Below are 25,695 nucleotides of genomic sequence, written 5' to 3'. Positions count from 1 at the left end.
ATCATTGAGGTCCTTGTCCTCAGGGTTATTATTATTTCCTCTCTTAGGTTTATTTCTCATCTTGGGGTTGTGAAGATGAATTGGGCGGGGGGGGAAGCATGTAGGCAAAAGAATAGCCAACACAATATTGAAAGAGAAGAACAAATTGAAGGACTGATACCACACCATCTCAGGATTTATATACAGCTATGGTAATCAAGTGTGATATTGGTGAAAGAATAGACAAATGAAAAATGGGACAGAATACATAAGCCCAGAAATAAATAGTCAGCTGATTTTTGACAAAGGGGTTAAAGCAATACAATGGAGAAGAAAAATAGTCTTTGTAATAAATGTTGCCAGAAAAATTAGACAACCACATGCTAAAAAATGAATCTAGACACAGACCTTATAGCCTTCACAAAATTAAATCAAAATGGATCATGTGACTTAATGTAAAATTCAAGACTATAAAATTCCTAGAAGATAACAGAAGAAAATCTAGATGACCTTGGGTTTGGTGATGACTTCTTATACAACACCAAAAGCACAATCCATGAAAGAAAGAATTCATAATTTAGACTTCATTAAAATTAAAAATTTCTGTTCTATGAAAGACACTGTAAAAGAGAATAAAAAGAGCCGGCACAGTGGCAAATGCCTGTAATCACAGTGGCTCAAGAAGCTGAGGCAGGAGGATTGTGAGTTCAAAGCCAGCCTTAGCAACTTAGTGGGGCCCTAAGCAACTTGGTGAGACCTTGTCTCTAAATACAAAAAAGGGCTGGGAATGTGGCTCAGTGGTTGATTGCCCCTGGGTTCAACCCCTAATACAAACAACAAACAAATGAATAAAAAGATATTTCATAAACTGGAGAATATATATACAAAAGACATATCTGATACAAGACTATTATCCACAATATACAGCAGATTCTTAAAACTCAACAAGAAGAAAAATAAAACCAACATGTTTTTAAAAGTGGATCAAAGACCCTAACAGACACCTCACCAAAAAAGATATGCAAATGGCAAATAAACATACAAATAGATTGTCTATGTCTTATCAATCAGAGAAGTACAAATAATAATGAGATATCCTACATACCTATTAGAAAAACTAAAATCCAGAACACTGACAACATCAGATGCTGGCAACAATGTGGAGATGTGGAGCAACACATTGGTTGCTGGTGGGAATGAAAAATAGGCAACACTGTGAGAGACAATTTGGTAGTTTCTTATAGGATTAAACGTACTCTTACCCTGTGGTCCAGAAATTATGCCAGTTGGTATTTACTCAAAGGATTTGGAAACTGTCCATATAAAAACCTGCACATGGATGTTTTTAACAATATTATTCATAATTGCCAAAACTCATAACAACCAAGCTGTCCTTTAGAAAGTGAGTGCAAAAATAAAACAAATAAAAAAATAACAAATATTAGTGCTAAAAAGAAATGAGTTATCAACTATGAAAAGACATGGAGGAAACTTAGATGCACATCAAGAAATGAAAGAAGTCACTCTGAAAAAGCTACATATGGATGACATTCAGGAAAAGGGAAAACTATGGAGACAGTAAAAATAAAGGGGAAGGGAGGGATAGATAGGGGTAGCGCTGGATTTTTAGGGTGGTAAAACTGCTTTCTATGATAATGTTGAATATGTAAACCATGGATTTGGGGTGATAATGATGTGTCAATATTGGCTCATCATTTGTCTGGTGGTGGATGTTGATGGGGAGGGTGCTGTGCATATGTGGGGGCAGAGGATATGTGGGAAATCTGTATTTTCAATTTTGCTGTAAACCTAAAACTGCTCTAAAATAAAGTGTATAAAAAATGCATGTCAAGAGCTTCCATCAATGTCTGGCACATAGAAAGTAATAATTTTAACCATATATTTATTATTAACAATTAGACACATTGGAAACACTCAGCACAAGGTAAGTTTTAGGAATTGCTTACTAATTAATTGAGGTTTCCAGCTGACTTTGAAGATGTTGTTTTATTTTATGATTTTTACAGTGCCACCTCTTTGTTTAATATCTGGACCAAATACGCCCCCCGGCTGCCAGATGACTATTACAATGAAAAGCTTCTGAAGGTTGGAGATAGCCTTTGTCAAATGAAAGTAAGTGTGGCTGGAGGAAAAAGAGCCCAGATGAAACTTATTTGGCTAATTATTACTTGATATAATACCATCCCTATTATACATGATTTTTTTTTCCTTAGGAAAAAAAATATGTGAATACATGAAGATTTTAGTGAGGCCCAGAACAACAACAACAACAACAACAAAAATGTGTTTGCTTTTTAATTGTGTAGTTAAAATTCTCCAGGGACAAGAGGTTCCTGAAAGGACAGGAGCCTGGCTGGGGATGGGAAGGAGCTTAGCAGGTCTAACAGAGGGTGTGGTAGGTGCACAACAGGAAGTGCTGAGTCATCATGTTCCACCTTATACAAAGGAGCCCAGACACCACTTCCTGTTGTTTTTCCACATTCTGGCCTTGCCCAGGGGACAGCCTTCATAGCTACTGGCCTTGCTGTTATGTTGCCCAGCGTCCTGTTTAAATAACTGAGCATTTGGATGTTTTGCTGTATGTGATTATAGGTGTCATTCCATACATGCCCTACTTTCTGCTCAGTATTTTATTCCAAACTGAGTTTGTGCCCTATTTTTAGTTTCATATGAATGTCTGGATCTTGGAATGCTGTGGACCTGTGGACTTGATTTGATAGGACCATGCTATGGCTGGGTTCTTAGTTAATCATAATGTGAATTTTCTCCTTAAGCTCTGGCATAGGTCCAGATTATTCTAAATTATATGAAGAGTTAGACTAAGAGTTATTTTATCTAGAAGGATAGAGGCCCAATATGGACAGTTCAGTTTCCTCAATCTTTGGTTTGTCAACTTAATTTTCTTCCTCCATTTATATTTTCATAACTTCAATCCTTTTGGTCTGGGAGGCAAATTCACCAAACACAGGATAAGATGTGGAAGAACTTTCATAATAAAGAACTAATATCTGTTTTCCTCTGCCTAAATCAGAGATAATCTTAGTCCCATGTTAATGGACCATGGTCTTAGAAACTTTCAAATACAGGGTTTGGAAAACTATAAAACAAGCAAACAACAACAAACCCATCTAGGTAAGATTCTATTTGTAAGCTATATTCATGTGAAGTGAAATAACAGTTTTGATGAGAATTAGAAGGGAGTCCACCTCCATCTTCACAGCTGAACTTCTCAGAAGTTGCTTAAGGGGTGTAAAGGAAGGTGGAGAGGGTATTTGTGGAGATATGAGGAAGATGCATGTCAGAAGTTGATAAAGCAAGTTGGTTAGGGTTGTTAGAAGCTAAGGATTCAATATCTCTGGCAGAAAGGCCTAGAGAAGAGAAGGCATTGTTAAATAAAAGGAGCAAAGAAAATGTTTTATCTACTTTTCACTGATGGGAGAGTTGGCCACTGAAGGTCTTTATAGTCCTGAAAATGAACTTGAATTGTATAGATTATTTTAATTTTAATAAAGATCATCTTGTGGAATACTCTTATTTTAAATGTATTTGAATTTACTATCTGAATAAAGTTAGAATGGGAAAGATTCAGAATTAGGGAGCAAATAACAACCAAATTAACAGGAATATAAACAGAACAGTGTTTGGCCATGGATGCCTCCCAAGGGGTTAGGTAGATGGATAGGCAGTTCACACCCAGGGCAGTTGCTTTTCCCAAGGCACAGAAGCAGGCGACGAAAATGAGGAAGGACCATAACAGATTCGTCCTTAGAGCACTGCTCACGTTCCCTACTAGAAACTCCCAGGACATTTCTACTCCATGGGGGACAGAAAGGAAGCATGTCTGTCCTGATGCAGCGTTCACCCCTCCCTCTCTCCAGCTTTACTAGGATGTTAAGGCTTCTTATCTCCTTCTCAGTGTATGTGGGTTACTACTGTCTGGTGATACTGGATTTCGAGTGTATGTAGATTTTACCATACACAAAGTAAGTATTCTCATCTTTGTGATCTTGATGGTCCCATGTCACAGTTGGCTTGTTAGCAGAACTAAATGAGATAATAACATACAAATGGCACAATGCAGTGCTTGGACGATGGTGATGGTAGTAAAAGTAGTGATAGTGATAATTAACATTTATACTCTTAAGAATAATATGAATGTTAGTCTTAAAATGATATTTTTGAACTTTAATCAAGTCCTCTTTTTGCTTTAGGAATACAAACTGGCTCTTTGGCAGTGCTATGGAAGATATCTTCAGCAGTTTTGTACCAATTTTGATGAGGATAAAGCAGATGCGAGACAATTCAAAACTGTCTTTTTTCCAAAAGGCTTTGGAGATAAAACTGCTGCACTTACAGTAAGATGAAAGAAACAGCTAAAATAGTCACATTTTATGATTAATTTTGTAATTATTAGTTTAGTTGGCAGCCTCTAATTTCATTTCACTTAGTATGGCATCTGGCCATGTGCTATAAGGTGCTTAATAAATGCTTTCCAGGCTGGATGAGAAAGTGAACTCATTAAACTTTGTTAATGATACCTTAGAGATTGTGTCAGTATAATCATTCATTCATCTAGCAGACACTTATTGTTTTTATAACTCTATTTGTAGAGTACTTTTAGTTAACAAAGTGTCTTGGAAAACATACTTGATCCTTACAATAACTTTATGAGTTAGATATTGTTATTACCCTATTTTACAGAAGAGAAAAATAAAGCCGATTACATAGTTAGTATAAAAAAGTGGCTCTTGAACTCAAATATAGATATTTTGATATATAGTTGTATACTTTATTTTTATTATACCAATATTATATTAACTGCTATTATTAATCCACCAGTTGAGTAATTACAGTGTGCTCGGTACTGTAAATGCATGTGTCAATTACCATCTTGCAGTCTCATTACAATACTAAAAGGTAGAACTATTGGGCATTTTTAAATTTTTTTTGCAGATGAAGAAACTTATTAGAAATTTAGAAAGTTTATCAGAGATTAAGAAGCCAGCCAAACCCACTCAAAGCAATGGGCAAGTTTGGTGTTTGATCAAGTCTGATTCCAAATCTATGTTATTCCAAATTTGATGATTATTTTAAACCTTAGAAACAGGGTATGGCTGGCTAATAATGAGTTCTCAAGGTGTGTTGGGGAACCACTGAATTGTTCCGTTTGGCTGTGCAGTAGGGCATACAGATGAGAGTACTAGGCAGTGGAGGGTAGCACTCCTTTGGGAGGAGAACTGAAAGCAAAAGTTTCCCCTAGCCTCCCTGTATATGTAGCTCTCACTCTCTCTGCAATTCATTTTCACACTTGTCAGAATTAATTTCTAAAGGATAAATAGAATCACTTTATTTCACTGCCTTTTGACTTTGCCCTTGGGCTAAAGTCTAAATTCTTTGGAATGACATAGAACTCACCACCCCCATAGTCTCCTCTCTTATCGTAAATCTTTTTATCAAAACTCACAAAAGACATTGAATTTAGTGATCATAGTGGTTTCTTTAAGCATCCCTAATGTTGCGTGTGCCTGAAACACTTTTCCTCTGCCGAGAGCAGGAGCTCTTTCTTTCTCATCTTTGAGTCCCTCTTGCTCAGCAGAGTGTGGCAAACAAGCGCACAATCAACATTTGCTGGATGGATCGTGTGAATGGTGACAATCATGTCTGCATTGGTAGATTATAATGACATTGGGTGAGTTTACAGAAATTGATTTGATTCTATTTTTTTTAAATGTTTTTTTTAGTTGTAGATGGACACAATATATTTATTCATTTATTTTATGTGATGGTGAGGATGGAATGCAGTGGCTCACCTGTGTGAGGCAAGCGCTCTATCACTGAGTTATAGCGCCGGCCCTAATTCTATATTCTTGATAATAAATATTTTGTGCTTTTTCCCTTTTGATTTGACTAAGGAAAGCTTAAGTAAATGGAGGTTTTAAAGGAATTTATATTTCTATACTAATATATTAAACTAATTAAGCCTAATTGTTTCTGTATTTTTTATATTTTGAGAAATGCTTTCCTGGGTTGTGTGAACCTTATTCATATTCTTATTTATATTTTTCCATATATTTCAGTTTCATGCTTTGAGTGCCAAAAATATTTGCAATTACCAGCTGCTCTGTGATGCTGATGTCAACCTGCAGAATAAAGAATCTGTGAGCAAGTGTCTGTCTATCTTGTTCTCCTTAAGGCTCATCATGGAGGTAGCTCTGCCACAAGATCACCTTTGTTGGATTATCTTCAACGGTATGTGCCAATCTGTTTTATTTTCCATTGATTCTCTCAGAAAGCTATTTAAATGCCAGGTTTGATAGTAACTTATTGCCTTGTGATTTAAAACATGCATTTCATGATATGATGGTGGTAGGTTTTTAAAATCATTTGTATTACATTTAGTTTATCCTCATAAATAGGGACTTTTAATACATGTTTTTAGGTTTCCCATTGAAGGAAGGGTCAGAGACTGAGGGGATAATCAGTTTTGTGCATATCAAAAGCAGAGACCACAGTTAATAAATAGGCAAGTGTAAGATCTAAGTAGAGGAGAGATCAAGTGGTCACAGCAGGTTAGGGTGATTGTAACCATCATCCTTTGTCGGTCTTCTCCTCAAAGACCTTGGCTAGTAGCTTTGGCTTTCTGTAAAGCAACTTCTCCCCCTAATTGTTTATTAGTGAGGAGCTCTGAGACCCCCCCCACAAATATATATATTACATTTGTGTGCAAAGAAGTGAATCTTAGCTATAAAAAAGTAACATTTGTTTTTCTCTAAAGTTACATTGGGTCGCTTACTATATATTGTTCTCTGAATTGTGTGTGTGTGTGTGTGTGTGTGTGTTGTTGGATAATATATTATTGAATAAAAAATAACAGTGACAGTGTGTTTGATGTGTGTAAGACCAGGGCAAAATAACTCTGAAGAAAATATATTGGATTTTCCCTCATTCCATGGCAACTGAAAGTGTATCTCAGCCTCTTCCTTCCTCACCCATTCCAAATCATGTTTTGACATTTTGATTTAAATTACACTTCACATTTGCTCCCAGAGATGAGGCCAACTTGGATCAGATTTTTTTTTTGGCCCAGTGATTATTAAGCTTTTGTGCCTAATCATCCTCAAGAGGATCAATGGTTCTCTTGTTTGCTGCTGCCATCTCTCTACCCAAATTACTCAGATCTTGGCAGGGACCAAGGAGCAGGAGCAGCGATCCAGCGCTCAAAAGGTGGTGAGAAGCCCTATCATTGGCCTGCTGGAGAGGTAGGCAGCATGAATCCCTATCTTTAGTCCTTTTAAGATCAGATCAGACACAAGCAAACAAATCCCTGAAAGCCTTTTACTAGAAGATTAAATGATTTCTGTATCTTCTATATTCTTTCCTTAGTGTGATTTTTATTTACACATGTAGTATTGTGGCCTAGACTATTCTGTTTTCTCAGTTTTGCCCAGTATGGTTTTAGAATCTATCCAGATTCCTACATGTAAATCTAATTTGTGAATTCTCCCTGTTGAATTGTATTCCAGGTATTCATACACCCCTCGGGATGGGCACCTGGTTTGCCCTACCACAAATAATTCTGCAATGAATACCTTGCACTTGTCCTTTTATAGACCCATGTGAAGAGTCTTCTGGGATCTATGCCCATGAGTGTGATTTCTGGGTTTTGGGAGATATACATACTGCTTTTTATTTGTACTCACTACTGTCCCTGTTTTAATGTATTCATCTGAAATTCACTGAGTACCTCCCATAAACCAGGCATTGTCCTATGTGCTAGGGACACAGGAGGGGACAACAGATGAAAGCTCCATTCCTATGCTTGCTTCTACTGCAGGGAAATGATAAATCAAAACTAAATAGTGTTAGATGGTGATCGTACTATAGAGAAAAACAAAGGTAAGATAGAGGTGACTGGGGGCTGAGCTATGATTTTAAATAGCATGGTCAGGGGAGGTCTCCCCAGGTAATAGTTGAAGGCCTGAAGGAATTTGGGGAGTAAATTACTTGATATTTGGGGAAAGGCTATTCCAATTTGGGGATTAGCAACTGCATAGACCTTAAAGTATTGACAATTTAGAATTTAAGTAGTCAAAAATATGTTTAACTGAAAATGTCAAACACATTTGATAACCTTTTTCCTGAGACAAGTTATTCCATTTACTTTTAATCAACTATTATATATACATAGCCTTGGTTTCTTAAGATATTTAATCAATCCTGATTGTTTATGAAATTTGAGGAAGGGTACGAATATTGGATAATATTTTACTTTTCAACTAACCTGAACCCAACAAATTTAGACTCAGATTATTTTCATGGTGGCCATTTTTGGTGAAAGGAGTCACAGGATCAGGCAATAACTCATTTTAGGGATTTGGTGCAAAATAAAACAGAACAAAACAAAACCAACTTCCAGAGATACCCTGAGATCATAAAGTTTGGTCTCTTTTCTATCCTATACCACTTACTCCTCTGGCTTCTGCAGTGAGAATTTGCTAGTCAGGCCAAGATCCTGAATTATTAAAGAAGAACTCAGTTATAGTCAGCAGCCATGAGGCTGGGGATACAGAGGGCCCTTGTCATTCTTGGAAGGCAAGCTCCTTAAGTTCCCTAGTTTCTCGTGTTTATTCAGGCTCCTGGCTTACACCTGAATCCCATGTTTTGAGGGGAGGCATATGTTTCCTGTGCCTAGCCTTACATGATGACTTTTTTCCCCCCTAGAAAGAAAAACAATTAATGCAGTTTTATTTTTAAAGATTAAAAGTAGAATGACTGACCTTGGGCTGGGCTGGTTGGGTTGTGGGCATGGAGTCTGGAGAGCTCTTCCCTTAGAAAAATTAAAATTATTGGTCAATAAAGCCACATTGAGATAATCATTTGGGGCTTGAGCTGTTAGTAGCCATGTATTTCTTTCCTAGGGGGGCTTAGGTAAAATAAATAAATACCTATCATGGGCACAGCCACATTTCGTTTCTGAGTCCTGGAATGTTAAGGACCAGTTGCATTTTCTATGATGTTTAAGATATTATAAGTATTTTAGATTATATTCAGCATATTTGCTGCTGCTTTGATTAAATAATGTTTGTTCTACTTACAGGTATATTTTAATCAAGGAATATGTTTTGGAGCAGATGCTGTTTTCTCAGAAGTTTTTTAAAATTTAAACATGAACATAGGATTCCTAATGGTTGAATGTTGATGGTTATGAATTTTAGATCAGTTTTTTTGGAAAATATTTAGACTACTTGTCATAACTGCATGCCTTTTTAAACATGTTGCCATCTTTTGGGCATGTTTATAGCATCTTTGGCTTTGATGTACAGAAGAATGTATGGTGATGTCCCCCACTCCTTCCAACCCTGTACCAGCCTTCTCTCTTGGTGGTCTGATATAAAATCATACTTTAATGAAATGATATTTTTCATTAGCCTGTTTATAAGACATATCTTTAGAATGGGATAAATGTCTGTGAGACTGCAAATGAATATAATGTAGACTGTTATATGACTTTTAAATTATTATGAGTTCCCTTGTTGAGTATTGTGCCATGTTGATTAAATATGCATTCTAATTTTATTTGGAGATAAATCTTTAGTTTTTCAATCATAAGGAAACCAGGGGAAACAGTAACATTTTACATGAATTAATAAAAGCACAGTCTACATTATTTATGCTACTATTCTTTTGTTTAGTATATTTCAAAATCTGAATTGCCTTCAAAAATGAGACTAAAAGATTCCTGTGTCAAGATATTTTAAATATGGCCATATTAGTTATTTTCATGATTTTTGTCTATAAGTGACAAGAAAAATTATGATGATTATTAACTCTACAGTTTTAGACTTTCTCATGAGATTGTTTCTTTTGGGGACTACAGACTTATTAAACCACAGAAGTTATAATATACAATTTCCATTATTTGAGTATTAAATAAGTTAACATAATTTTTTTTTCCACCTAGGCACCATTTATATTTACACCATTTGCAGGAAACTGATGATCGTAGGTCAGTCCTCCAAGGTATGAAATGTCCTAACAAAGTATTTTCCCTTTACTTCCTATTTTTCTTAAGGCTTTCACCATACCATATATTGAATATAAAACAAAGAATTAATATAATTTAGTGAATGCATATGTTATATGGTTTATTGGTCTTTGTTTTACTTTAATATTAATCAATAAAAATGTGGACAATAGAGTAATTCATGAAAAGAAAGGTCATTCCTAAAATTGATAGGTATTCTCCAGTGTCTCCATGGCTGCTAGACAGTCTTAACTTGTCATACTTGATACTGAACAAGGAGACCATCCCCTTGGGCTTCCTTGGGACAGTCCTATTTATGCTAGTCCTGAAGTAATTATTAATAGCACCCCTGTTCAATCTTATAAGTGTCCTGGTTTAGATGATAAACTCTGGCTACTCTATTTATATTATATGGTTCTTGGACTTTACTTATAGCCCACATGCTACTTGAGTGAACAAAAACCTAAAGGAGGGCAAGGAGACTTAGTTTTATGATAAGTTTCTCACTTACCAGTCCTCAGTGCTCAGTTTTAGCTTGAGGAAGTTGCTGACATTTCTGTTGATTTCCCTGAAATGTTGGTGCACTTTCGTTGGCAGGAGACATGTATATTTTCTGCATTCATTTTCTAGTCATTTGGAATGTAGGCCAAGAAGGGTGAATATACTCCCATGGAGACCCTGCTGGAGCTGCTGTTGGCGTCTGAAACATTACTACTTTATTTTCCCTTATTGCTTGTGAAAGCTTATCCTGAATATTCTAACACACAGGAGAGATACCTTTTTTTCCCCTTAATTTTTCAAAACAGACAAGTATCTTAAAAGTCAATAACACTTAAAAAAATAAAAATGGAAGCAAGATATTTGTATGCTCAATAGATAACATGAATGGTATGTTTTCTTTCCATTTTGTTCCTTGAGTTGAGAAGAACTTTATTACTGACAGTCACTTGAACAAACTCTGGGCCAGCATTTTGAGTGTGAAATAAACTGAGGGAATACTGTCCCACAGTATAATATAAATTTGGCCTACAGATTATTTGAGCAATTCCATATTTAGTTCCAGTTGAGTTCCTAAAAAGAATTTGTACACTTCTGTTGCACTTGCTGTAGCAACAAATACTGCTTCACAGAAGCCTTCATAGTTTGGTCTGCTCTGGTGTTTGCTTGCCAAAACTTTGAAGGGGCAGAGACATCTGTGCCAACATTTGACTGTTAGTGTTTGTACTTATTAATGTTGAGAGAATTTTAACTTAATGTGAAAATCATCTTAAAATAATTTCTTATTTATAACCTATGTAAGACATTTCCTCTCTCATGTAACTTGATTGTGTCTGAACAAATAAGTGGAGGAGGTCAGGCGTATGGTTCCAGTCTTGTAGGAGGGGAGTGGGGAAAGTGAGACATGCAAGAATTTTGGGGTGGGGAGTGGCTGTACAGTTGGTAGTTGAAGGTCAGGATGAAATTCTTTCAGTTTGTTCAATACAGCAGGTTTCAAGGAAATTAATACTTTTCACCCAGAAATTTCCAAACTCTGGTTGCTAAATTGATTCCTGGGCTGAAACTATAAATGGGCTTTAAATTTAAAAAAAATTTTTTTTTTGTTCTAATCAGTTATACATGACAGCAAAACCAAAGGCTGAATGTTTTCTCTGATAACTGGACACTAATCTATAAATGGGCTTTAATGGGCTCACTTAATGGAGTCAAACTTTGTGAGGTTCCACTACATCAGAGACCTCCTGGTCTCAGGGACACTAACTCTGTAGTGACTTTAGAGTTCAAATCTTTTATAGCCTAAAATAGATGAAAACCAGACCAGGCTATTCTTAGTGTCATTCCAAAGCAATTTAAACTTCCATTTATATATCTAGGCATTATGGTTACCCTCTGTTATTACCAAGTCCATACTCTATACCAGGTACTGTGTGAAGGCTTTGCCTTCATAGTAATACCACAGTCTAAGATTAGGTGGGACTGTCACCACTTCCACCACCACCACCGTCATCATCATCTGTTGAATGAGTACCTACCATCTGGTATGCTACTGAGCACTTGCATACATTATCTAATCCTCAGATGCCACTTTGAGAAAGGAGCTGTTATTACCTCCATCTTAATTTAATGGAAAGCTTAATTTGTTCAAGGTCACACATCTAGTTAGAGGGGTGCTGAGGTCAGAACCAATGTCACACTATACTAGCATTCGTCACCTTTCAAATAATGCATGTCTGTTTGCTAAATTGAATCCTGTCACAATCCTTTCCATTAGGTTTACCTGCTTAAGTGGGGTAACTGTTTGGGAGGTTTATTTATTTTTTATTTTTTAAAATATTACCCTCAATTCTCAAAGTGATCCTGAAGACTTGGACTAACCAGGGGCTTTTCCCCAGTTGGAACTCAATTTAGTGCTGAGGCAGGGCACCAATGTAAGCTTAAAGAATATAGGGATTTTATTTTAATGAAACCCTTTACCATAAATACATACAACAACTTTGCTTTTGTTTATAGAACAATCTTGATTCTCTTCTGGCATTTAAAACAAACTGTATATGTACTTGGCAAACATTAAAGAATACATAGAATCATTTCATTCTAAAAAAAAACCCTCTTTATTTCTGTTTCATTTTACTATAAAACTGAAATAGTTTGGTGAAGTATTTGGCTTGAACAGTAATTGTCAAGTTATTCCACACACCGTTGCACAAACTCCAAATCAACTTTGAAATTACTTCACTCTCATTTTCCTCAAATATAAATTGATATAAGTAAGTCTGCAGTGCCATCTTGTGGCTAACCTGATTGATGTGTGTGTGTGTGTGTGTGTGTGTGTGTGTGTGTGTTTTCCCTTACTGATAACCGAAACATGCTCTTGCTTGGTTTCAAGTTTGGGATGTGAATATAACTTGGGTTTTAAAGTATTTTTTTGTATACAGAGAATAGTCTTTATGTATCCCAATTATTTCTATTAATAGAAATAATTATTTCTAGCTTTTAGGGATAAGAAAAAAATGTCACAAATTAAGTCATTTTGAGAAATTACTTTTTCTCTTTGGGTACCAGGGATTGAACTCAGGAGGACTGGACCACTGAGCTATATCCCAGCCCTATTTTGTATTTTATTTATTTATTTAGAGACTAAGTTGCCTAGTGTCTCACCGTTGCTGAGGCTGGCTTTGAACTCGTGATCCTCCTGCCTCAGCCTCCGGAGCCACTGGAATGATAGGCATGCACTACTGCACCCAGCCTATTTTGGGAAATGACTTTTAATCTTCAAACTTGAAAGAGTTTTTAGGACTCCAAGTGGTTTTTGGTGAGCTTCTCCCCTTTGTCACAGCTGCTGTATGTAGTGGAAAGAATGTTGCACTTGGGACTTCAAAGTCCTCAATTCCAGTCCTGGTTCTCTTGCTTAGAAGCAGTTTAGCCTCTTGGAATCGGATTAGATTAAATTTAAAGTTCCTTCTGGCATGAAAATCTGTGATTTTCTTTAATTCTTATTCTAAAGACAAATCCGAATACAATATGAACAACTGTTAGCTGAAGCTATTTTTATTTTGAAATGTGAAATTTCTAATACCAGGAGCTTTGAGGGATTTTGGAAAGACATGTGAATTTGTAGGGGGTAATTTATACATGGCTTAATCTTATACCTCCAACCCCAGCCACAATGATTCAAATGCAAAAATCCAAATAGGGGCAGTGAGGGAACAGTGGATGTGAAAAAGTTCAAGAGGTGTGAGGACTGTGAATTTTTCATCAGTTCAAGGTAAACTCAGGCTGACTTATCCAGGATCAGGGCTGAATCTTTTTACCATCCTGTGGTCTAGTCATACCCTTAAAAGTGGGCATTGAATACCTGGAGCGAAGCTCCCGAAGACTAACTACGTTGGAGAAGGGAGGTCTGGAAATATTCAGGAATTTATCCTGGAGAGAGATCTGGAGGAGAGAGCAGGTTGCTTAGGTGTTTTCAGATTCTTGGAAGGCTGTACTTTGGCAGTTAGGTTTTGGATTATTTGGGATTGTTCCTGAAGTCATAACTGGAGGTTTATCAAGGTGGATTTTCTTTTAGTTTATGGAAGTACTTTTCATTTTGAAAACTGTCTTCTGCCACCATGTGGTGGGTTCCTTGTTACTGGACACAGGAGCTCTCAGGAAAGGGAGTTGTGGGGCGATGTTGGTGGGGGAGAGGTATAGAGTGGCTTTCATCTCTTTGAATCTATGATTGGTTGACTCCACATTTAGCATCATGAACTGAAACTTTTCAATGTAGGTTCGTTGATCAGTCAACAAACAACTACCACCTATCTGTTATCTACTAGCTAAAGTACAAGGGGCAGGGGCTACAGTAGTGAACAAGACAGACAAGGTCCTTTCCTAAGTGAATTTACATGCTAGTGAGAGATTCCAGGGAAGAGCAAAGAATATTATAATTTGTTGTCAAACTCTGATCTGCTTCCTATAGTTTCTTTCCTTTGGAATTAAAACTGCCCAGACTGTGGGGAATTCTGCCTTTTCAGCCTTCTTTCCCTTGGATTTCTGCTGAGCTACTTGTGTATACATTATAGACCCTGTCTTTGAGGACTCAAAGATGATAGTGGGGTCTAAATATTATTGGTGATTTTAAGTTTACTTTTAACTACTAAACAATCCTGCCAAGCTGGTAGTTTTGCTTTATGTATGTGAAGCTGAGGGATGTCAATGATTTACCTTTTCAAGGTGGGTCATGGACCCACTACAGATATATTTTTAAAAAATATTTCCTCAACTACTGAAGATCTACTTGGTTTTTGGAAGAGAGGCTTTATTCTGTTGTACAAATTTATTATTATTATTCAAGAATCCAGGATACTTGTCAGCTCTCCTGTGACTGGTTCTGTTGACTTCGAGGTTGTTTATGGAATTCATTTAATAATACTTGAGAATATCTGCTATGTACCTGGCCATATTCCAGGTACTGCTGATATAAAAATAAATAAGGCACTGTTCCAGTTCTCAAAGAGATCACAGTTTAATTTTGGAGTCACACATGTAATGTTAATGCAATTGGATATGATGTGTGATTCAGATAAACATCCCTAATCTGAAAATCCAAAATCCTTCTAAATCTAAAACTTCTGAGCACCAACAGGATGCCACAAGTGGAAAACTTCATATCTGATCTCATGTGATGGGTCAAATATATTTAGATGCAGTAAATATAATGTGTGAAATTACCTTCAGACTATGCATGTAAAGTGTATATGAAACATAAATAAGTTTCGTGTTTAGTCTTGGGTCCCATCTCCCAAATATTTCATTATTATAATGCAAATATTCCAAAATGAGAAGATATCCAAAATCCAAAGCAGTTCTGCTCCCAGCATTTTGGATCAGAGATAATTAATCTGTACATATGTGCATAGAAATTTATGTGGATAATATGTATACACATAATATGTAAACACAGGAGGTATCCTAAGAGTCCAGGGAGACAGGTCGTCACCTACTTGGTGAGGGCTGGAATACTCATGGATAGAATTTAGAATTTGAGATTCTGACACATTTAACTCAACAGATTCTTATTTTTACCCCAGTAATATTTCTTATAATAATATGTGGAGCAGAAACCACATTTCCTTTCTTATATTAAATCAAGTGAAAAACAATGTAATCCAGTAAACCTTTGAGCTTTTGGAATCTTTTTGAAGAAAGGGTAAAGATCACAGTCATAGTGTTTGCCTATCAAGCGTTTGTGGGAAGAATTTGTCAAGGAAGAATTAACCAGTGGATTTGTAGGGAAAAGCCATTCAGCTAGAAGAGCATCAGAAGCTGTTATGTATGTTCCTATGGACAGAGCAGTAGCCTTGTGATCCTTCTCCCACGATTATGTTTCAAATTGTACCTTTGAAATAATTATGTTGGTAATAAGCAGAATGCTTGCAACATGCCAAATACCATACTAGTACGTATTCATCTCTTTCTCCATAATAGCTCTGCTGTGTTGTGATCAGGAGAGGTAAAATTGGGACTGGAACCCAGATTTATTTGATCTTAATTTTTTTTTTTAAATATTTATTTATTTATTTGTTTTAGTTCTCGGCGGACACAACATCTTTGTTTGTATGTGGTGCTGAGGATCGAACCCGGGCCGCACGCATGCCAGGCGAGCGCGCTACAGCTTGAGCCACATCCCCAGCCCCTTGATCTTAATTTTTGTTTCTCCTAAGCATCGCTGAATCCCAGCCTTTCCTATTTTCTTTATCTTCCTATACTAGAATAAGATCCTGGTTCCAGGCCAGCCAATAACAATTGTATCCTTGGAGGGAACTCCTGGACTAATGTTGGCTCTTGATACATTTTAAGAAAAATGAGCTGGACTCACAGGTTGAGTTTAGGAGCTAAGAAACATGTTCCAAAATGGCTACCTTGAGATCCTGAGTTCTCTGAATTATTCTTTAATATTGGTTTTCTCTTGACTCACTGTTAATGGTATTTTTTGGTTTAAGTCGTCAGCACCTTCTGCTCACCACTTAGAATTTGGTGATATTCAGCAGAATCATCATTAAAATGGCCATAAATTCAATTGTGCCCTTTGTTTCCCAGGCCTTGGAATACCTGCTGTGGGCCAGCATGTGTATGGAGTCCTCGGTCTCGCTCCTGTCGGTCAGGTACTTGACATGGAGAGCCACCCTTTACACCGCTGTCTGCCAGTGCTACTATGACTGCCAAGGGGGTGTCCATGGGGAGGTAGGTGACTTAAATTCTGGTGGTTCTGACATTTGAAATACAGCTTATTTGGCATTTTCTTCTTTGGGATGCCCTCAAGAAAACAAAACAAGACAAAAACAACCAAAGAATTGAAATGAAGCCAGGGCATCAGTTCCAGCCTTTATTTGAAGCAGTCTGCGTGGCCGTTCCATGCTGTTGATTTCCTGCTGTACTTTCTGCTCTTTCCTTTATGCTCAATTAACTTCCACCCTCTTCACCTGTCTTCTGAAAATAATTTCTAGTATCTTTCTTTCCTCCTTTTGTTCACACATGTAAGTCCTTTCCTGTTTAGCTTTGTATTCGGTACCACCTGTTTTACATTGCGTCTCCTCTGCTTCCAGCCGCTGTTATTACATTCTGTTTTTTTTTTTTCTTTGTACTTGAAATGCAGCTTACCTCAGCAGGGGCTTCCATTGGCTCCTGCAGTATCTCTGTGTACAGTAAAAAGGGGGTGTAGCTCAGTGGTGGAGTGCATGCTTAGCACTCTTGAGGCTGTGAGTTCCATCCCCAGCACCATGGGGGGAGGGAGGTCAATTTTTCTATAGTATTTGGTATTGAGTTGGTTACTGGGCCAGATCTTGGTGAAAACTGGAAACAGGCACCCCTGCCTCTGGGCCAAGAGTGTACGCGGGAGCTCTCAGTCCTTATTCAATAGCTTGGTCTGGAAGTCTTATGCAGGACACAGCCCTCAGAGCTGCACAAATACCTGCTTGTATTCTGTTCACAACCACAAATAAATCATCTGGCTTAACTGAAGGTTTCTTTACATTAGTTTTTCCCACCTGGACTAATTCTGAAGTGTTGGAAGGCAGTGGCCTCAGGGCAGAAGAATAGACTAATTCAACCCTCATGGGGAACTTTTATAGCCCAGGATACATTCTAGAAACTATTCACCATACATGGATAGTTATCTTTAGTATACCAGGGGTGGCACATTTTGTTCTATAGATATTAACATTATCAGGGAATGAAACATTTGTGGAGTTTTGATCATTTGATGGCTGCTGGGATTCTTGCTAATTGAAGAATTTAACCCTCCATGCATGTAAATATGCAGTTGGTCTGGAAGCATCTTCATTAAAAATCATAAATTATGAATAAAATATTGCAAAGAAATGTTAAAATAATTGGCATGAATGCTTATTATTGAACTCTAACATCTCTTTTAAACTCTTGTTATTCTCTCTAGAGAATTATAAATTGGTGACATGATTAGATAAGACTACTTTCTTCCCACCTTCCCTTCCTCAGATATTTATTCAGTACTCCCTGTATCCTGGGTATTGGGGTGCAAAATGAATGAGACCTTTAAGGACCTCACAATATAGTGGACAGTGTGAACGATTGAATAGATTATACAGTATGTTATAATAGGAAGGTTAGGATTTGAGAAGAGAACCTGAGGATGGTTTTGTGTGTGTGTGTGTGTGTGTGTGTGTGTGTGTGTAAGTAATGCCAAGGAAATGACAATCTGAAGGTACTATCTTACCTTTATTTTAGCTTTTTTTGAACTTCATGATTTATAAATTTAGCCTGTGTGACAGTTTATAAGTTTAGACCTGTAGAGTTTAGTGGTACTTAAAGAAAATGATAGACTGGATAGCTACTGTATTACCAGGAGTCAGCAGCAGCCTGCAGTTTAATTCACAGATTAAATCAAGTGTCTAGGATGACAAAACATATTATCTTCATACATTTTTAATCACTGTGTTCTAACTTATTATGGACTGAATTTATTTTCATTGCGCACAGGCATTTGCTCGGCGTGGATTAGCTAAAATTGATGAGTTAAGGCAACTGGAATTAATGAGTTCTTCACAATCACAGGATGAATCCAAAAGATATTTTAGAGAGGCTACAATAAAGGTATAAAAATTTCATGAAATAAAAGAAATTTACTGCACTTCACAGTTGATTAGGTACTTAATATTAGTCGTGAAGAAATGTGTCCCATGATTACTTCATATATTCTTCTGTTGGAGGCAGATGGCGGTGATGATCTTCAAAAGAGGAGTATTTGAATCTAGAAGAAAAGTCAAAACTATCTTTAGACCAAAGATAAGACTTAATCTAAAGGAAGCTCAAAGTGTAAGTCTAAAAATTCTTCTCTATTTAAGACTCTTTTTGCAGTGCATTTGTATTATTATTCTGTATTTTCTAATAGTCATCAGTGATTAAATCCTGCCCTAGATTCTCTGCACCAATAGGCAAATAGTGAGAAGAATGTTTTCCCACCTTAGATATGGCTTCACTGTCTTCCTTTCTCTAAAATGTTTTTCATTCCTTAGCACAATCCTGGTTTTGCAATGTTAAGATGAGAGGGTAAGAGAGAGCCTGGGAAAGGTGTGAATGAACAGGGTCTTGCAAATGAGCAGGCTTCTGACTTGGTCTGCATGGGCCCTTGCTTTGACTGCTTAGTGTTGGTTTAGTGTGCTTTGAAGACAGAAGGAAGAGGCACCCATTCTAATCGCTTTCGGGTTTTCCTTTGGGAGCGTTCAGGAACTAGGTTATACTGCAGCAGAAAACAGGCCTCACACCTTAGGTGGCTTAAAACAGGTGATTTCCCCCTGGAGCCTGATACTGGTAGAGTTATCAGGGCTCTGAACTTCTGGCAGCTGCTCAGGGCCAGGCTGAGCAGCAGCACTCATTTAGAAAATTATTGATCTGGAAGGGAGCTCTGGAAGATCCTGCCTGGGTCATGATGCTCTGCATGGAAGTGACTTGAGCCTTTTCTTTCATGTCACAACTAGTCACACAGCCCCTACCCAAAATGTGTATCTTTGGCAAATAGCACTAGGGACTGTCACAGGGGAGGGAGTGAGATGAAGTTATGCCTTGTGGGGGTCCCCGCCCCCCTTTGCCTTTCTGAGCTCCATATGATTCAAGGTCCAGTTTGGTATCTCTTGGAAGTTGTCCCTTACTGTCCTATATGGCCATCAACTCTCTTCTGGGACTGAAAATGAAAGTGAGGGGGAAGAAGATGAGTAGTTTTCAAGAGAAGAGTTACTGAGTCTCAGAACCTGGAGGGGACTTGGGAAATCACCTAATTCAGCTCTTTTCTGCTATGGATGATTAAAATGAAGCTTGGAATAATTAAATTACTGGCTCAACCTTACACGCTAACTGCTGGCAGAAAGAACTACAATGAAAATCTGTGTCTCAGTCCAGTATTGTCTCACTGCTCCAAGAACTGGGCTGTTTCTCCTCAGTTTTTCTTATGACATTTAGAAAATATTCTTTTTATTCTTTTAAAGAAATCAAGATAATTAAGTACCGATATTTGAACATGGTACTGTTTGAATGTGATTTTAGTGTTTCTATATTGAATACCCAGCCTAGAAGTACATATCATATATTCCTTTAAAATCCTGTCCCATACTGATCAATGGTATGTAACTGGTGACAGTGATAACTTAACAAATCATAGTTGCCTTGAATGAACTGCTGGTATTGTTAAATAATAATGCTGTTGTTTTTGTGAGAGGGTAGGGCGTATTTTTTTTTCCTTATCAGCATTTTTTTTCCTCTCAGCAAACCAAAATTCAATATTGTCATCAAGATTGTCATGACTTAGCACATTAGGACTTACAGTCATCCTGATAGTAAAATAAAATAAACTTTCAAAGAAAAATGTATAAAATTCCATTTAAATTACATTAAAGGCTCATTTATTCCTGGTTTCCTTCAAGATGATTGTGCTATGAGAAATTCTGGTGCTATGTTTTTTTTTAGAAAACAATTATAATTGTTTAGTGGGTAGTTTTGACAGAGATTAGCTAACAGAGATTAGCCCTTTTAAAAATAATGTCATATTACCTTGACATGTATTGCAGAATGTCCTACTTTTATAAGTATGAAATTATTTTATTATGTTTCCACAAAAATAAAGAAATTTCAATATACCTTACATCTATTTTTGAGAATACTTCTGTTTGTAATTCATTTCTTTTCTCACAATAAATTATTTTGACTTTCAAAATATTTTTTTGAAGAACTACTAATTCAGACTCCTAAAGATGAAACATTTAGTGATTCATTCAATAAAAAATTTAAAAATATCTGCTATGTGAGCAAGATAGGTGAGATTACATTTTAGTGGAGAAACTATATAATACATAAACAAAATTATATCTTGTGACAAGTTTTAAGAAGAAAATAATGGTGGTGGGGATTAAATGACTTATACATAAAATTATTCCTGCACACAGTAGGTCTTCAGTAAATATTAGCTATTATGCTTGTTTATTTATTATTCACTCATGCATTCAACCATCATGTGTTGAATACCTGTGTTTTTAAGTATAGTGCAATACTGAAAAGACTAAGTCACAGTCTTGGCTTTTTGAATGGTCTTGGAAAAGGAGAAGAGAACATTCTGAGTAAAGAAGCAGAGCATGATCATAGTTTTGAGGCCAAAGTAAGCAAAGTTAGTTGGGGACAAGAAGTGGATTTCAAGTGGGGGAGGTGTAGTATGTTGGAGAGTTAGCATAGTATATCTCATGGAGTAGATTCATGGAGACCACAGCATTTAGAGGTGGAATGGACTATGTGGGTTGTGTCATTTAGACTCTCATCCATTCTAACATTTTGAAAGGTTGTATAATATATCCTAAGCAGTAGATTGTAACCCAAATTGTCTATTTTTTACTGCTATTACTTTAGTTATTTCCAATTTTTATTATTATAAATATTGATGTAACTCACATCTTCAGGAATGCTATTTTTTCTTTCTTTTATTTCTTATGGATAAAATTAAAAATGTAGAATTTCTGAATCAAGGCATACAAATATTTTTATTTCTCTTGGCATATAGTGCCAAAGTGTTTCCAATATGGGTACTCTTATTTTCAAAGTGGTAACTTGCATGTACCAATTTTGTTGCAAGGTATTATTATTTTGATATTACTTGTTGGAACTTTTTTTTATTAAATCAGTTAGCAAATTTAAATGTGTTTGGATAATTCAGTTATACAATTGAATGCCTTGTCATTTTAACCTTATTTCTTTGATCCTTTCGATTACAAATGTGTTTACTCTTTTTATCTCCTTTTTAATGATTTCTTTCAATCTATTGATCTACTAGATATTTTACTCTAAGATATATTTGAATGGACTCATTAACTTATTATTTTTATAGAAATTCATATTTCATTTGTCATACTTGACAATCCATTATTTTTATTGCTTCAGCTTTATATTTTATATTTACATTTTTATAGATATTATAAATATTTATATTTTAAAATATTTTACTTAGTTTTTGTCTATAGTTCTGATAAATGTTCTATTCCTATTTTTGCTTATTTTCTATTATATTTTTGTGAACAAATTTATTCTTTTCACCAACTGGTGAAAAACTGGTTTCATTTGAATACTTCTAATTATTAGAAAGTTCATTGTGCTTTTTGAATATATATACTTGAAAGCTCTGCTTTAATCTACAATACAAATCTTAGAAGAAGCCCTTTCCTTTGTTTATAAGGAAAGAAAGGGCAAAGCATGGAGGTCAAGTTTTATTGAGTTTTTAGAGAAGCTGAAGCTGGGAAGCTGATGTTTGGGGGGAAATAGTCCAAAGCCTCAAGAAGAGGAAAAAACAAAAACAAAATAAACAAACAACAAACACCCCCCCCAAGAGAATTATGAAAAATATGGTTGGTATTTTACCTGAATATGGATTCTAGAAATGCCAACTAGAGCTACTGGTCTTAACTTCCAGGCAACCTAAATGCAGAGAACAGGCCATTTGTCAGATAAAATAAAGTGTGGAGGTGGGCCATCTGCAGGCAGTGAAGCCATTCCAAGGCAGTACAGAGCAGAGCGGCTGGGAACTCAGGCCTAGTCACTAGCTTATGAGAACACAGCTGATCAGCTCTTCCTTAAGTTAACTACCACAAGTCTAGTTACTTATTATGTAAATCATTGTTTCAAATTTGAGATTGAGGGGCTGGGGATGTGGCTCAAGCGGTAGCGCGCTCGCCTGGCATGCGTGCGGCCCGGGTTGGATCCTCAGCACCACATACCAACAAAGATGTTGTGTCCGCCGAAAACTAAAAAATAAATATTAAAAAATTCTCTCTCTCTCTCTCTTTAAAAACAAAATATTTGAGTTTGAGACATTCTACATTAGAATTTCCTGCAGTGCTTAGAAACAGTGCCCTACCCAGATCTATGGCATGTCTGGAGATTTGGTCTTGAATCTAAGAAAAGCACCCAAGTGATAGGCCACCGAAATTTTTGTATTGGTCCCTTAAGGCTGTAATTAAGGTACCACAAGGTGTATGGAGATGAGGCTGCCTTATTAAAAAGACCAAAATAAACAACCTTGGAAACACAAACATAGAAACAAATGGCAAAGTCTTGATGTAATAGCAGCATGACATAAACTTAAATGGAGTTGAGTGACATCTCAAAAAATGGAAACCCTAGAAGCAGCCATTGCACTGTTAAACTACCTCTGTCTTTCAGTGTTAGATAAATGAACATTATTTTGTTTGCCTTGTACAATGGACTGTATATTTTTTTAATTCCAGTTGCCGTGGCCACGTACCATCACAGACCGGCTGTTAGATGAAATGTTTGATAGCTCCGCATCCCGCTTTCTGGCTGTCTTGGAGGCTCTTTCTGATCCAAACAGGCGAATACTACAAACTGGTCCTGTTGTATCTGATGAAGTGGAACTTCGTGATGTTGTCTCAGAACTATTTATAGCTGGGAAAGAACTTTTAATAAGTAAATAAGATATTAAGATACTATTTTATGGTAGCCATGATTAACAAAAATTTTAACATGATAGTTATGAGAAACTGATAAAGAATTTATGCATTTTATATATTGACCTTGAATTCAGCAACCTTGCTTTAATCAATTGATAATTCCAATAATAAAATTATATCCTTAGTTCCAATTTTTAATCTTTTAACTTCTTTTTTCTTTCATGTCTTGACTCCTGCACTGGTTAGGATCTTCAGTGAACACATGGGAAAGATGTGGTGTCTTCAGTCATCCTTGTCTCAATTTTGATCTTAGATGGAACATTTCCAGCATTTGACCATTAGTTAAAATATTTGCTTGGGACTTGAGGTGTAACTTAGTGGTAGAGCACATGCCTAGCATGCGTAAAGCCCTGGGTTTAATCCCCAGCACTGAAAAAAGAAGATGTAAAGATATTTGCTAAAGAATTTTTATAGAGAGCCTTTTCAGATCAAAGAAGTTTCTTTTATTTGTGGTTTTCCAAGTGTCTTTTATTATTTGATTTTTATTTTATTTGAATATTTGTTGAATTTTATCAAAAGTCTTTTCTGTATTTATCAAGATTCACTGTGTTGACCAAAGGGCTTTCTCTTTTATTTCTATTAATATGGTGAATTGCATTGAATGTCTAATTTTTAGCTACCTTGTATTTTTGGAATAGATCTAATTTCTAAGTGAGGATTTGACTTTTTTATATATTGCTTGATTTGTTTGCTAGTGTTTACTTCATTTTTGCTTCTTTGTTCAAGAGAGAGATTTTCATTTCTTATGAGGTTATTTTTAGTTTTGGCCCTCAAGAACATGTTGGTCTCATAAAGTGAGTTGAGAACTGTGCTCTCTTCCTTTATTGTGTGGAAGAGTTTGTGCTAGATTGATGTTATTTCTTCTCAAATGTTTGGTTGAATTTACTGGTAAAATCATCTGGACTTGGAATTTCCTTTGTGGAAGTTTTTAACTATGGATTCAATTTCTTTTATAAATATGAAATTATTCAGCTTTCATTTTCATTCTTTTTCTAAATCTTTTACCAGTTTGATAAATGGTATCTTATACCATTTATCCCTTGAAAATTTTATATTTTAACCAGTATTTTACAATTTTTGTCAGAGTCATAATACCTCATTATGATCCTGATTTCTGTAGCTCTGCAGTGGTGTCCTCTTTTTCATTCCTGATCTTGGTCTGTTTGCTTTCTCCCTTATTTCATCAATTTTACCAGGTGTCTACAAATTTCATTACTGTGTATATGGTGTGCATTTGTGTGTGTCATGTGTGTTGGTGTAGTCTGTGGTGTGTGTATATGGGGTGTTGATGTGTGGTGTGTGTGGCATGTGTATGTAGTATGTTTGCATGTGAAGTATGTGGTGGTGTGTTTGTTGTGCATGTGAGTGTATGTGTGTTGAGAGTAGGTGTTTGTGGTGTGTGCCATTTGTGTGTGTGATGTGTGTGTGGTATGTTAGGTTTGTTGGTGTGTGTAGTATGTATGTGTGTATTGTGTGTGGTATGGATGTCTGTGGCATGTGCATGTGGTGAACATGTGTGTAGTGTGGTATGAGGCATGTGTGTGATTTGTGATGTGTATTGTGTGTGATGTGTGTGATATGTACATATAGTGTGTGTTGTATTATGTGGTATATACATATGGTGTATATGTGTATGCAGTACATGTGTTCGTGGTGTTGGCATGCCTGTGGCATACATGTGGTGTGTGTGTGTGTATGTCTGGTGTGGTGTGTGTAATGTAGGTGTGTGTGATGATGTGTTGGTATGGTTTGTATGTGGTGTGTAGTATGAATATGTGTATGTGGCATGGTGTGTATGTGTGTGTTGGTGTGGGGTGTGCAGATATGTGTGTGGTATGTGTGCAGAATGTGTTGTGTTGGTGTGTGTAGTGTATTTGGCATGCATGTGTGTGGACTGTGTCATGCGTATGTGTGTTGTGTGTGCTGTGTGTGATGTGGCATGTGTGTAAAGCATGGTTTGTGTATGTGTTTTGTGTGATATGGCATAATTCTGAGTGTGGTTGTATGTGAGTGGTGTGTATGTATTCTGTCATTTGTATGTGGCGTGTATACATTGTGCATTGTGTGTGTGTGGTGTGGCATGAGTGTATATATATAATTGCATGTGTGGTGTTGGTGGAGATTGTGTTTATGTGTGGTGCATCTGTGGTATGA

General features: G+C 36.5%; 1 protein-coding gene across 3 annotated transcripts in view; it reads left to right on the top strand.

The window, feature by feature from the left end:
- The window catches only part of Cfap54 (cilia and flagella associated protein 54), a 293,504-nt gene that overhangs the window by 4,689 nt on the left and 263,120 nt on the right, over positions 1 to 25,695 (top strand). For 2 of the 3 annotated variants that reach the window (XR_007347741.1, XM_048803590.1), the window contains exons 2-9: positions 2,007 to 2,112; positions 4,212 to 4,355; positions 6,078 to 6,249; positions 9,962 to 10,020; positions 16,604 to 16,747; positions 18,521 to 18,634; positions 18,755 to 18,856; positions 23,299 to 23,497. Coding sequence is in view for 2 of the 3 variants with exons in the window: in XM_048803590.1 (XP_048659547.1) it covers positions 2,007 to 2,112; positions 4,212 to 4,355; positions 6,078 to 6,249; positions 9,962 to 10,020; positions 16,604 to 16,747; positions 18,521 to 18,634; positions 18,755 to 18,856; positions 23,299 to 23,497 (1,040 nt within the window). In the remaining variant the exon portion in view is untranslated. Of the gene's footprint in view, positions 1 to 2,006; positions 2,113 to 4,211; positions 4,356 to 6,077; positions 6,250 to 9,961; positions 10,021 to 16,603; positions 16,748 to 18,520; positions 18,635 to 18,754; positions 18,857 to 23,298; positions 23,498 to 25,695 lie in introns of those variants that run through there. The other variant, XM_048803601.1, reaches the window with a different exon arrangement.

Source organism: Marmota marmota, unplaced genomic scaffold, assembly GCF_001458135.2.
Source record: "Marmota marmota marmota unplaced genomic scaffold, marMar, whole genome shotgun sequence".
In the NCBI taxonomy this organism is placed as follows: domain Eukaryota; kingdom Metazoa; phylum Chordata; class Mammalia; order Rodentia; family Sciuridae; genus Marmota; species Marmota marmota.
This window is presented reverse-complemented; position numbering and strand designations above follow the sequence as displayed.